General features: G+C 32.6%; 2 protein-coding genes across 4 annotated transcripts; one reads left to right on the top strand and one right to left on the bottom strand.

Moving 5' to 3' along the window:
* The first annotated feature begins 4,803 nt into the window (after positions 1-4,803).
* Positions 4,804-5,535, top strand: LOC145094625 (uncharacterized). The gene has a single exon (XM_079032753.1). The coding sequence runs from the start codon at positions 4,895-4,897 to the stop codon at positions 5,342-5,344; it is 450 nt and encodes a 149-aa protein (XP_078888879.1). The 5' UTR covers positions 4,804-4,894; the 3' UTR covers positions 5,345-5,535.
* Positions 5,536-7,304: 1,769 nt separating this feature from the next.
* LOC145094624 (uncharacterized) lies at positions 7,305-13,534 on the bottom strand. Of its 3 annotated transcripts, XM_079032750.1 has the most exons (6): positions 13,353-13,534; positions 12,377-12,453; positions 10,602-10,735; positions 8,310-8,401; positions 8,097-8,210; positions 7,305-7,487 (listed from the first exon to the last, which is right to left on the bottom strand). In XM_079032750.1, the coding sequence occupies exons 2-5, from the start codon at positions 12,411-12,413 to the stop codon at positions 8,120-8,122; spliced, it is 354 nt and encodes a 117-aa protein (XP_078888876.1). In that variant the 5' UTR covers positions 12,414-12,453; positions 13,353-13,534; the 3' UTR covers positions 7,305-7,487; positions 8,097-8,119. The 3 variants fall into 3 exon arrangements, with proteins under 3 accessions (XP_078888876.1, XP_078888878.1, XP_078888875.1); XM_079032752.1 differs by lacking the exon at positions 8,097-8,210; XM_079032749.1 differs by lacking the exon at positions 7,305-7,487 and having other exon boundaries at positions 7,592-8,210.
* Between the last annotated feature and the right edge of the window lie 1,525 nt (positions 13,535-15,059).

Below are 15,059 nucleotides of genomic sequence, written 5' to 3'. Positions count from 1 at the left end.
TTAATTAATATTAGTCAATAATTAATTTTGTGGCTAAAAGAGATTAATTAAACTTAGGGGCTAGAACTATCAATTGTTTGATAGTTGAATATTAGGCTAATGGACTCCATATTAGAGGAGTGGACGAATTCTATGGGGGAAACCCATTAGAAATCGTCTAAGGCCTCTAAGGAGGGAGTCCATGGGCTGCTTAGGGCCTAAGAAGTCAAATTAGGGTTTCCTTGTTAGATAACCCTAATAGCCTCACATATTTAAGGACCCCTAGGGCACCAAAAACGTGGCTAACTGATTCCTTAGGGTTTTTAGACATTTTTGGGTGCCTCTCCTCTTCTCCTTCTTCATCCTCTTTCTCTTGGTGTTTGTAAGCCATTAGAGGTGTGACATTTGTGACATTAAGCTTTCAGAAGCCAATTACAAGAAAGAATAGATTGTTATTACTACATAGCAATCAAAGGTAATTTCTAAACCCTTAATTCGTCTCATAGTTTGATAGATCTAAGGTTTATGGCTTTGGATGATTATTGCATGTTCATTAGACAAACTAGATCCAAAACTTTAGGGTTTGCATGTACACCATAGGAATGATGTAGTGCTCAAAACCCATCAAAAGATAGAGTAAGTATGTGTGATTAAAGATAGAGTATGTATGTATAGATGAAGATAGACTATGAATGTGTGGTTTAGATAGAGTATACATGTGGGCCTAGATATTGATGGTATTGTGTAATATAACCGTCATAGATTAATTGGAGATTGATTATGGATGTATTACTAGATGTTAAGAGTATTGTGTTAAAAACCTATATGTTAGTAGATGATGATTTAGATTAAGTACTTAATGAGTTGAAGTTCTAGAATGGTAGTAGAAGATCTCTTAATGAGATCACGAGATATATTGTTATGTGTTTTGTTCATCAGCACTACCGGTTGATCTAAAACCAATTGGTGTTAGAAAGGGCACAACCTTACCCACATCTCACATTCAACCCTCAAGGACCATGTATTAGATTATGGCACTCCAGGCCATCGTGCGAGGACTTGGTCAATCCTATTTCTGACCCCCAACAATCCCCTACTTAGAAATTGCTCCCTGAGAGAATTAAACCCTCGCCACTAGCTCTGATACCACTTGTTGAGCATCAACGCTATCAGTTGATCTAAAACCAAGTGGTGTTAGAAAGGGCACAACCTTACCCATATAGCGCATTCAACCCTCCAGGACCAGGCATTCGATTACGGCGCTCCAGACCATTGTGTGAGGACTTGGTCGATGCCATTTTTGACCCCCAACAATGTGACATATAAGGTGTACGACTATGGTAAGACCATATCATTCACATGAAAGATTATGAGAATGTAGAAAGATGATTCCTTCGGAAATGATATAGATGGTTCGTTCAAAAATGAGATGATGATTCCTTCGGGAATGGATATAGTTGATTCCTATGGGAATTAGATTTTTGTATGGTTAGATAAGTTTGAGAAAGGTTCTATGAATGGAACAAGATAAAAAGTTTCTTTAGAGAAACTTGACATAATCCATGAAGGATTAAGTGTAGAGGATCTGTAAGGGATCATTGTAATCCATGAAACATTAAATAAAATAGAACTAGTTAAAGGGTTCGTGTAGGATCAATGTGATGGGACTTAACCCATAAGGTTGTACTCTGGTAAGTTAGAGTTATGGTGTCCCATATATGACAGGTGGAGCTATCATAGATGATTAGAGTGGTTGGGTCAAAATAAGAATGAGAGATAGGAGGCAAGAACATATGGGAGTGTAGATGAGATAGGATGAAGAGAAAGGAAGAAGTATGCCTTGGAATGAGTAGAGAGTATGACGTAAGAGAAGTTGACATAATAAGAAGTGTTGATAAAGTAGAATAAGAGGAAAGAGATGAGAAAGGGAAGAGGTTTGAGAAGAGTCGGGAAGAGGCTAAGATAGAGTATGAATAAAGTATGAGAAGACATGAGTTGGCATAAAGTAAGAGTAATAAAATAAAAGAACAAAGTAGAAGAGTATGAAAACATGAAAACATATCATAATATAACTCACCAGACCCATGGTCTGATGTTGTAGATTATTTTATGATTTATAGGTTCAATTAGTAGTTGATTCACGAGAGGAGGTAGGAGCACATAGTCGCATAGCCGTAATTTTTGAGACGGTGTTACAAAATTTTTTAAGATTCAAAATAGTATATGCATAGATTTTTTAAAATTTAAAATCGTAAATCAAAAAATATAATTTAAGAAAAGTTACAATTGAAATTTCTTAGTTGTCAAGTCTTAAAATCGATCAATGATATTGTCGCTAAAAACTTGTAGAATCACATCATTCTTAATAAAATTGAACTAACAATTGTTTAAAACTTGATCATCCATATTGGCCCGCAACTTATTCTCTCTACACTTGATATATCAACCAAAAAAGATATATTTCATGTAGTTATCCAATCCCAAACATCAAAGACATGGTACAATCTATTTAGTTGGCTGGTATAATAACATAGAGCTTGTTTATAGATAATATATATATATATATATATATATATATATATATATATATATATATAAGTTTTTCTCTGGGATGTTGTAGTACCCCCACCGCCCTATGTACACTCACATCATTCCCAATAAACTGACTAAACATTTAACTATCATTTTATAGGCAGTTTCCTTATCCCCCTGCCCCCATTATAGTTCAGTTTCGTGAATAAGACTTACTAGCGATCCAATAGACCTAATCTTATACATATAGTAATTAACTTATAATATTATATATATATATATATATATATATATATATATATATATATATATATGTTTGTATATATAGAAGGTGTATTTTAAAAACTTTTCTAAAATAGTAGGTTTAATGTATATTTTCGAAATTAAGAGAGTTATTTCAATTTGAAATAAACCAATTAAGATTTAATCTTTATCTTTTAATTAACATTTAAATAAATTAATTTAAATCTTATGAGGATTAAACATTATTTACCATTAACTATTAATTAGATAATTTAATTTAACTGTAATCCCTTTCCATCTAAATTTTCGAAAATGAAGCAATAATGGGTTATCCAATTTTAATTATCGCATTTTAAACAATTTAAGATTAATAATTATTAAATAAGGAAACCCGAGAAATTTCGAATTTAAAGGGTGGAGGGTAGGGTTTCAAGAACCCTAACCCAAGTCAAAATTTGCATCCTTTAGGGTTTAATTTATATAAACCCTAATCTTGATCTATTCAACTATTATGCATATTCAATTGAAAACATGCGCTCTGGTATCCCTAATGGGATTTATAGGTTACAAAAATCATATTTTGGCAGTAAAACTTAAACCCCAAGTTTGTATGAAACCTAAAGGATCTATGTTTTCAATATTGAATTAATAACCAGTTGAATATCAAGAATCCTATAAGAACGCGAAGTATTTCAAAAATGGAAAAATGGTTTAGAATTACATACCTCTTGATTATACTAGTAGATAATCAATCACAATCCTGCTTGAAGTTAAACTAGCACTAGAAATCTCATTCATCTGATGGTTCAGACCCAACCCTAGCAACAAGGAGACTTAAAGAGAGAAGAGAGGGGATGGAGAAATTTCGACTATCCTTATGAATAAAGAGATGGCCAAAAATCATAGGTCGAGGGGCTTTTATATATTAAATTTAAGAAACCCTAGATAACAATAATTTGAATAAAATAATATTAATTCAAATTGGTAATTATCCAAACTCTTATTTATCTGTAGAGAATATTGCAGAATTCCCATAATATCCCTAATTTCGCCCACCCATCCAAGGAAGGTTCTGGACCCTAATTTGTTCAACTATGGAACAATTACACTCTAGCCCTCGCACTTTTAATTAATCCGATTATTCCTAAACTTAATTTCAATTAATTTATGATTTGTTATTAATTAAATAATACTATTTCTAGTTAATATGTTATTTCCATAACATATTTATAACTTCATTTGCTGTTATTTATTAATCATACAGTAAATTAATAAATTTGTTTTCTCTCTAAAAAGTTATCATATTGAATTACTATGTCTGAGTGCAGTGTGCACCCTAAAAAGAGTTTGCTAATAATTCAACTATATATTAATTTAGTTATTGGTTTAAACATGTAATCCAACGGATACAAGAAAAGTTTGCATACCCCATTAATTTTTGTAAAAATATTCTAGGAAATAAGAAGGAATCATTAAGAAGAAAGCCAGGGGTATTTTTTTCCTAAATTAATGTGACCTTTTTTCCCAATGATGTAGTTTTATTTTCTATTAATGTTAGTTTTATTAAACAAAAAAATTAAGAATGGTGGAATGATCGAGTACGGGAATTAATTAATAACTATAACCAGTATTATAAATGAGCTTACAATCACATTTTAAAATATTTATTTGTGAATTCGACTCAATCTAGTTTATCAATTTTCATTAAAGGTTATTCGGATGTGAATTTTCATAAATTTGGATTCAATCTGTGAAAACAACAAAGACTTACCGACATGAAATATGTGTTTTTTTGGAAACAACGAATATAGTATATAATTTTAAAAAAAATAATAAAAAAAAATAAAAAATAAAAAAACTGACCAATTAGCAGGAATCTAAGAAGAGGTGATTATATGTCGACGAACCAAATCTTGTCGACACAGCCTGACTACACAAATTGACTTTTATGACTTATCTATAATAGTATGTAGGTTTATTAATGCTATGCATCTTCATTTCGCCACGTAAACTATCTTTTCATCATCTCACTTTCCTCTATATAAAGCCACCTGAATCTCATTAAAAAAAACACAAACGAACTAAGTGTTCAATTCTACGTTTTCAAGCTTCTTCTATAACTTATCGAGTGAAAAGAAAAATGGCAGAATACGGAGATCAGACATACGGAAGAGAAGGTCGGCAAACAGATGAGTATGACAACCCTGTTCAGAAAACTAATGAGTACGGAAACCCACTTCACTCTACCACCGATGAAACCATGGGTGATTATGGTGTCACTAGTCACCAGGGTCTAGGTCACGCCACCGGAGAAACTGAATCTTATCAAAACCAACCTAGCGCCACCCCTTTGTCCAGCAGCAACATTGGCATAGGAACTGGGGCAGGCTACGATCAACATAGAGAAGAAGGCCACGAGAAGAAAGGGGTGACGGAGAAGATCAAAGAAAAACTTCCTGGTGGTCATAACACGGACGAGCATTCAACAACAACAGCAGGCGGTGTTGGTGGTGGTGGTTATGGGGAAGGGGAAACCCACGAGAAGAAAGGGGTGATGGAGAAAATCAAGGATAAGCTTTCTGGGCATTAGATCCTATGATATCTTTGTGACGATGCATGTGTATATAGAATAATGAGATGCCTGAATAATAATCTGGTGTATTGGTGTCGTTTGCCTTGTATGTTCTTGATGGGTAAGAAGCATAGAGGTGGGATTGAGCGTTGTATTGTGTGTTATCTCGTATGTAATTTGGTTTAGTTTTATTGCGTTTTTCCATGATACTTTGGTGTTCTAGAGCTTATAGATAATTACTTAATTTCCTGTCTTGTGTAATTGTGTTTAGTCCATGTTGCTGTTATATCGTTTTAATGGACGATGTTATCGTGCAAGTAAACATGGGCATCATAAAATTTGGAATAATCAATCAATTATCACTAACTCTAACACTACAACCCATGAGTAGTGTGCAATAGCCAAGTCGGTTGTATTATCACCACAAAATGCCAAAGTATGTGAGAGAATCTTCCCTTCTCATAGATTACATTTTGCAAACCTCCATGAATTGTGCAAAATAACTGACTCGCTACAAAAAAACGGAAGGTGTGGAGGGACACGATAGGTTGTGATTGGGAAATTTGTTGTCTGTATAGGTCGATCGTTGGAATTGCTTTTGGAGATGCCTTTCATATAGACAAGATCCTTGTTAGGTATATATTTTTTAGCAGATGTACGTTTTGTGGTTGTTATATAGGTCATATCTTTTTCAGGAGTCGTACGTTTTGTGGCCTTTATATAGGTCATGTCAAGTTTAAGTATGTCCAGTGAATAAGTTTTTATAAATACTTATTTCATTTTTTAAACCAACCACTACACTGTGTAGAAACGATAGCGAAACCGTGTCGCACAAAAGGCCAACATCCCTTATAGCAAACTACAAATAGTCTTGCTGACTAGATTTTTCATTATCAAATTCATAAAAACAAAAAATCCTAAAAAAAACCTTTTACCCCAATATAATGTAAATTCATATAAACTTTTTTGTATCCTTTAAGAAAGTTTTAGGTCCAACTTGATAGTTACTGAAAATAGTCTGTCAACGTAAGAAATCCTAACTGAGAATAGTCTGTTTAGATAACAAATCCTGACTAAGTAAGAAATCATGCATTTTAATTATATATCTAACTGAATGTGCTAACTGATAAAAAATAACTATTTTTCCCTTTTTTGATGGATGAAGTTGCTGAAGAGTTGTAAAAACATACATTTTAAGCACAAATTTGATTCAACATTTAGAACAAAGCATACATATAATATTTTTATACCCAAAATACCCCTATTCATGAAAAATACCATAAATAACAAAACAAATCAACAATACACCAATTAGCAATCCCAGACCATTGATTGAACAATTTCCTTTGATATTGAATTGAATTCACATTTTTGAAGCCATCCATTCACTACAAGAAAACTAGGGAAACAGCTACGGCACAATCCGTAGCTATTCAGTAGGTATAAGGCAATATCTACGGATTGGCTACGGAAAATATCCTGTAGCATAAATTCCCGTGGGAAATTTATACCTACGGAATTGCTACGGACTAGCTACAGAATATCTACGACTTTTTCCGTGGGTATAATACCTACGGAATAACTACGGAAAACAATAGCTACAGAATACCTACGGGTTACTAACGAGAGTCATGTTTGACTATTTTCCTACGGAATAGCTACGGAAATACATAGCTACGGATTACCGACAGAGCCAACTTTGACTACCATTGACTTTATTACCTACAGATTTCCTACGGCTCACATTACCTACGAATTTTCTGTAGGTAATCCGTAGGTAATTACTTTTAATTTAAAAAAAAAACAGCAAAAAGTTATTTAAAAAAAATCAGTTTTTTATCTCCAAATTATTGAAAAAACCCCCCATTACATTCAACTTATAACAATCACAAAATAAATAACATTATAATAAAACAAATAAACCTAAAAAAAATATCAAATACAAATACATGTTACTAAGGAACATTGTCTAATAATACATTAAATGTGTCTAATAATACATATTAAAAGTGTCAACTACAAAAGTTTAACTAAGTGTTTACAAACATAAAATTAAGAATTATTTGGTGGATTACTTGGCAAATTATCGGATAAGTTGAATCGATAAAGACTCACAAGTGTTCTTCAATTTGAGTTTTGAATCAAAGGCCAACAATTATTCCTATTTCAATACACCATAATCAATTATCACAAAAAAATACAAATATAGCAATGTACTTTCATTTATTTATTTATTATAGCAGTAATTGAGAACATTTTTTACAGTACAACACAATAAATAAGACAAAATAAAAATAGGATATTATAATAAGCCTGTATATCTTTCATTTAAGTAGCTCAAAAATAAAACACATTTCCTTCCAAGACTACCAAACATACCTGATGCCTTTTGAACTTGTATTTTCTTGAAAATCAAAAGCACTTGTAAAGAGGAATTTCGAGCCATATTACCCCCATGCACACAGAAAAAAAAACTCTTAAACTTTTAGTTTCTTTCCAAGCACTTTTAAATCCTAAAGATATAGACAAAAGATTCTTTGAAGCAAACGTTTACATTTTTTATTGCATTAAACAACTTGCAAATGGTGAAAGCCAACATGAATAAGAAAATTTAAACTCTTAAGCCTTTGGAAATTACCAAATGTTGTTTATATCCTCCTAATAAATTTTAAATCCTAGACAAAAGTTGTTTCTATACATTCTCTAAATCCTAAAACTGACATTACATCAACAAACAATAATTATTCCCACAATAGGAACCAAAACATACATGGCATGTTATCATCATATCTATCACCAACAACTGACATTACATGAACAAACTGAGAAGGTTCCATTGCTCCATATTTCTTTAACAAAATCCTCCATTACAAATGAAACCATTCTGCAGGCATATAATGCCAAGATAACAACATATGAAAATAATATAATACCTTAATCTCTCTATTATAAAAATGAAATAGAGTGTTATTGTGATACTAACTTGTTGTAGATATCATTTGAAGGTCCAAAAATAGAGCCATGAGATAGTTCACTAGCACCTTCTTTCTTCTTTGATCTACAAACTTTGGACAGCTGCGAAATATAATATGGGCAAAATTTTGGCATTCAGAAATCCAATCTAATGATTTTACAATCACTGTAAGATCGGACTACTCCAGTGTGTTGAAAATTGAAGAAAAAACGAGTCTTTGACATTCAAATGTAACGTCCCGTCTCTGGTATGTTGTTTTCATGTTTATTTATTTAGAAGTTTTTCAGAGGGACTCGGCGAGTCTATAGCCCGACTCGTCGAGTAGAGAAAGGATTTCGAGCACGTGTAAGTCGGCGACTCGACAAGTCCATATTCGGGACTCGGCGAGTCCGCCTGTCTGGAAGAAACCCTAAATCCTCGGGTTTGCTCACTATTTAAGCAATGATATGTGCCCCAAACTCGCCTCCTTCACCCTCAGAGAGTCTGTGAGCAACCCTAAACCATTCCTTGTTTGATTAAAGTGTTTTGTGTTGATTCTTGAAGGTTTGAAGAAGAAAAAGAAGAAAGGACCAAAAAGAAGTGGTGTAGAGCAAAGATCCAAGGTCAAAATCAGAGTTCATTGAGGTATTTCTCGGAATCATTATGTTTTGTGCTTAAAACCTCCATTGGAACACCTCTAAGGCTAGTTTAATGTATTTTCGAGGCTTTATAGTTGTATGGATGCCTTGATGGGTTGAGATATCCCTAGATCTATTCATTTAGGAGTTGTGGAGCCCTGATCTATTGCCTTTTTGAAGTTGCTTTGCATGAGAACCCTAGATCTAGCCTTTATTATGCTTTTTGAGCCTTTTAATCTTCATGGATGCTTATGGGCACGTAAGGATAGAATCTTTACGTGTTAATCGAACCTAAGGAGCCCAGATCTACAAGTTATATGCGCTAGATTCAAGCAGAATCGAGTTTATAGTAACTGCATACATGCGACTCGGCGAGTCGTTCTTCGGACTCGGCGAGTCGAGCCGCGAGTCCACGATTTTTCCCCTTTTTGAGTGATTTCGAGTAGGGACCAGTGAGTAGTGGAATGGACTCAGTGAGCCGGGGTCAGACTCATTAATGGAGGGACTCGACGAGTTGTTCATACAACTCGGCGAGTCCAAGGCAACCTTCTTAGTTCAAGAACAACTCGTCGAGTTGTTCACATAACTCGGCGAGTTGGATGCAGATAGCCTGAGTTCTAAAATCGAAAGGAAATTCGTCGAGTTGATGCCATACTCGACGAGTAGCAGCAAACAGGGTTGAGAAGTGAGAGTAGGGACTCGGCGAGTTGGCGGCCCAACTCGGTGAGTCAGGTCAACTGTATGTTGACTTTGACCGGGAGAGTTGACTTTGGCCAGGGGTAAAAGATTTATTTTACCCCAATATAGTTATTAGTATTTGATTGAGTGTGTTTGTGGAATTGTAGCCGGGGAGATACCGGAGCAGCAACAGATAGCTTCCAGAGCCATACACTCAGCAGCCAGATCACAAGGTGAGTTCCCTTCCAGTAGGAGCGGGTCTAAGGCCACAATGCCGGCCTGTTCAATTAGTAATAGTTTACGGACCTCGGTCTGATGTAGTAGTTAGTATGTTTGACGCTTTCGTGGCTCGGACAGGTTTGCGTGTTATGTGTTCCGGGTTATGGCCCGAAGCAGTATGCAGTATATGTTGTTTTGTTAGTTGATATGTTTATGCTATGCTATGTTCAGTAGTTCCGAACTTCTGTCCGATGCAGTCGGTTCCGGACTTCGGTCCGATGTGGTTAGTTCCGGACTTCGGTCCGATGCAGGAGGCAGGGCCTCAGTAGTTCCGGACTTCGGTCCGATGCAGAGGGCAAGGCCCTAGTTAGTTCCGGACATCGGTCCGATGCAGTTTCCGGACTTCGGTCCGATGCAGTGGGCAAGGCCCAATAATTGTTATATGTTTGTTTGGTATGTGGTAATTTGGGGGAGTTCACTAAGCTTTGTGCTTACAGCTTCAATTTTGGTTTCAGGTACTTCCGCAAGTAAAGGAAAGAGCTCGGGATGATGACATCGCACACACCACAACTTCAATTTTTGTCCTGGGAGATTGTTTTGATACTTAGTTTGATTTGATACAGTTGTATCACGACATTTTATTATGGTTTGAGATATTTGACGTATGGTTTTATGATATGACGTTCAGCATATGATTTTTATTATTATTAAAACAATTTTTTTTTGTTGTATTTTAGGATGTTACATCAAATGCACTGAAAAAAAAAATAATAAACGAGCATATTACCAGATGGAGGAGTGGAGGTGTGGGGCTGGACGCTGGAGTTTGGAGATTTTGTGTTCCCTTTCGGTCTTCCGAGTGGTGGGGGTGGTGGTCTGCCCTGCTACGACGCCGGTGAATCGATGGTGGCGGTAAGGAATCTACGATGTCGGCAAACCGATGATGATGATGGTGGAGATGATGATGATGATGATGATCATAATCATCATCATCATGTAGATATTTACTGTTTGTGAGATGTATGTGAACGTATTCATAAGAATTATAGTGTTAAACCATTAAACGAGTAATAGATCCCGTATGTGCACACGGCTTTATGAACGATATTAATAGCTATAAGTTAGTGAAAATATAGATAACCATGTATAGTAGAGGTGTGAAAAAAAATGAAGCGAAAAAAACGACGTTTGGTGCCCGAAAAATCGAAAATAAGAAAAATCCGTAGCTAATCCGTATATATATATATATATATATATATATATATATATATATATATATATATATATATATATATATAGGTTCAGGTTCATTTGAAACTATTCTAATTTTGTGAGAGACCGTGAGACCGAATCTAAAAATAATTTTAAAATACAAAATAAATGGAAAAATCCAAAAATTCTTTTTTTAAATATTATTTTCGGAACTTGAATTAACTAAAAAAAATAAAAAAAATCCCGTTTTTTTGAATATGTGAAATATTCTAATAGAATATTACATTGACATATTCTAAAAAAATAATTTTAAAACGCAAAATAAATGGAAAAATCTAAAAATTCTTTTTTTTTTAGTATTATTTTCGGAACTTGAATTAACTAAAAAAAATAAAAAAAAGTCTCATTTGTTTTTGAAAAATACGTGAAATATTCTAATAGAATATTACACTGTATATATTTGTAAAAAATAATTTTAAAATGCAAAATAAATGGAAAAATCCAAAAATTCTTTTTTTAAATATTTTTTTCGGAACTTTAATTAACTAAAAAAATAAAAAAAAATAAAAAAAATAATAAAAAAATGTGTCTCACGGTCTCACAAAATTAGGTCGTCTCGCATGAAACTAACCATATATATATATATATATATATATATATATATATATATATATATATATATATATATATATATATATATATATATATATATATATATATGAAAATTTTTAGGCCCGTGCTAAGCACGACCCACATAATATAAGTATATTATTTAGAATTTCTTTCGATGTTGTCTAAGTATATGATATTAAAAAAAAACTACAATGCCAGTGAGGAAATGAATTTTATTGCTTTTATTGATAAAAATAAAAGCACATTGTGGTCATTTTTTAAAATTTTTCCAAAAATATTTATTTGTGTTTTACTGGTTCGTATGATACTGTTTTTGTACCATGTTGGTCTTTTATCGTCTAGTTGTTAAAATTATGAAAATAACCAATTACTATATCTCTTTCATAGGAACCCAAATTAAAAACGTTCGTCCATGCTCTATAGAGTATCCTTGTAGAATAACTATTTTTTTGTTAAAGTTATGAAAATGACCAATTATTATCTGTTTCATAGGAACCCAATAGTAAAAACGTTTGTCCATACTATATATACTATATAGAGTATCCTTGTAGAATATATACTATATAGAGTATCCTTGTAGAAGAAGTATCTTTGGGTGCCTCAAAGGTGACAATTGAAATATTTTCTAGAAAATTGTCTTCCTCTTATAGTGGACAATGTTACATGATTATCTTTCTTTGTAATGACCATTATCTTTAAGATAACGATATTTTGTACCAAGCCTATATTGAACAATAAATGGTGGTTTCTCCATCCTCGATGACCATTATTCATGCGAGTAATGTCGTGATAGCCTGTAACATGATAAAATTAGGTCATTATTACACAGAATAAATTAAGATATATATATATATATATATATATATATATATATATATATATATATATATATATATATATATATATATATATATATTACATCAAAAATTATATCTTTTTTAGAATGAAAAAGATGTTGAATTGATAATAAGACGTACACGAAAGGTTGTATATAGAGTTAAGATTAAATTTTTTTTTTCTTGTATGCAATATAAGGAAATATACACATTAATGAAGGAATTATCTATTTCTATACCTCATATGAATGTTTTTCAAATGGTTCGTCACGAATTGTTATTTTGCAAGGAAATACGTAGAAAAGTGCATAGTATTCATCTATTAAAACCAATTTATCCTCATAATGCATTTCTTTTACTTCATTTTTTTCTTGCATTTTAGTACTCATCGTAAATAAATAAATAAATAAATAAATAAATAAACTGATTAGATAACAATCTAACTTTGATAGCAATCAACGAGGCTTCATACTTGTGTCCTAAAATATAGTAAACACCAAGATACAAATTAGCAAAATCACCATCTGGAAATAAATCCATTAAAGCAACTTTTGAGTGTTCCTAGAAATGCAAATTCATTACACTTAGTTTTCATCTCCAACAAGTTTATAAAACCATTATCTTGGGTAAAAAATTACAAGATACCACCAAATCTACACTCATAAATGATTCAAGAAAAGGTATAAGTTACCTGCACCCTACAAAATCTATCACTGAGGGTCTAATGGTCATATATTAAGCTACTCTTAGTCCCACATTAAACAAATATTTATACATGTCAGCTAACATATACAATAAGAAAAGATAAAACAATGAAGATAAGGACTGCGGCAGTCGTAAGAATAGTATAGATATACCTTAGCCTCAGCCTTAGACGACAATATATGTAACCAAAGTTATTGATTTTATAAGCCAAAACAAAGCTAACAATCAAAAACCTCCTCTTGGTATGATGATAGCAACTATTGGTTTGAATTGGCAAACTGTATATATAAACACCTCAAAATCCAAGCTTGTCGACGTTAATGGTTATACCTAAAAAAAATAAAAAATAAAAAATATGATAACCACAATAATCGTTAATTTAATAGATGTTCTTACATGTGTAAGGAGATAAGAAGGGGTCTCCACGTCTTATCTATAAACAAAAGAGCAATTGTTAATTCTCTGCCCCATATTTTTGGATGCCATAAAAATTGGAAACTTTGGTCCATGAAGATCATAGCCACAAACCAGGCACCATGTACATGAAAGCTACAAACATAAAACAAAATACACTACATAACTCATGGTTCAAGAATAATTGGACATGATATTGAAGCTTACATTATCTTAGCAGAATTTGCATTTTTGACAAAAGAAATTCCCCATGCATAACTGATACAATTTTGTTGGACCTAAAGAAAGTAAAAATGTTAAACCACAAATCATGTATGTTTAAAGAAGTGGTGTCATTTAAGGCAGAGGGAATTTTGGTTTGTGGAATGATATAGAAAGTTAGAAACTAATCAAAATTCATTATTTGAATTTAAGTCTAAAACATGTCAATGTATCAATATTACAATTTACAATCTAGATGAGAAAAATTATTGTGTGGTTCATTTTTGTTTAGAGTAGAACTATGGAAGTGGTGACATTCCATTCTTGATATACAAAATTAAGAAACTGATCAGAGTGAGCATTTTGATTTTCTTGATTTTTGTTCATTTGAATCATAACATTCACCATAGAAACCAGGTAAATTTCTTGGATTAGCAAAAATGTAATAACTTGAATCTAAAGGGTAACAATAGAAGTAGTCATACATATAAAATCATATGTTGTGGTCATAAATGTAAATAGGCTTTTATATAGGAAAACATATGCACTTCAAACCATATTTTAAGGGAGAAAGCAGTGGAGTGTCTGGCGTGGATTGAAATCAACAAATTACCACTTTTTCTTAAAGCAAATTGACCCCTACGATTGTTGAAATTAGTCGATTAAGGCTTATACATTGAAACGGTTAAGAACTAAATCCCAAAATAAAACTGAAATAAAAAATCAATTTTGGGCTACAACTTACCACGATCATGGACCGTATCTATCATCGACTTTATTTTCTAACCTATGTTTAAGGAAACAATGAGTTTCAATTGATCTCCAAGAGAGAAAGACGACTATGTTGTGTTATGTGGCCTCCAAATAGGGTATTTTTTTTTTTTTCTGTAAACGATGTGGTCATTGGTTTTCTTGAAGAGGAAGTCAGAGTTGTTGTAAATGGGAGACGAGAATAGGTGGATGAATGTAGAAGAGTGGATGAATGCCGATACGACACAATGGAACGTGAGTCGTTATGAGTAGAATATTAATACTCATGGCGTCGTTTTTTGTAGATAATGTGGCTTCCAATAAGCCCGGTGAAATTGTTTTAAGATGCAGGAGATAAATAGGGTCTTTATATATATATATATATATATATATATATATATATATATATATATATATATATATATATATATATATATATATATATATATATATATATATATTAATTATATACAAAATTCTCAACTTAAGTCACG

The sequence above is a fragment of the Lactuca serriola genome, chromosome 3, assembly GCF_051521515.1.
Source record: "Lactuca serriola cultivar US96UC23 chromosome 3, Lser_US96UC23_V15, whole genome shotgun sequence".
NCBI classification, from domain to species: Eukaryota; Viridiplantae; Streptophyta; class Magnoliopsida; order Asterales; family Asteraceae; genus Lactuca; species Lactuca serriola.
Note: the sequence above shows the minus strand (reverse complement) of the source record. Positions and strands in the feature narration are given on the sequence as shown.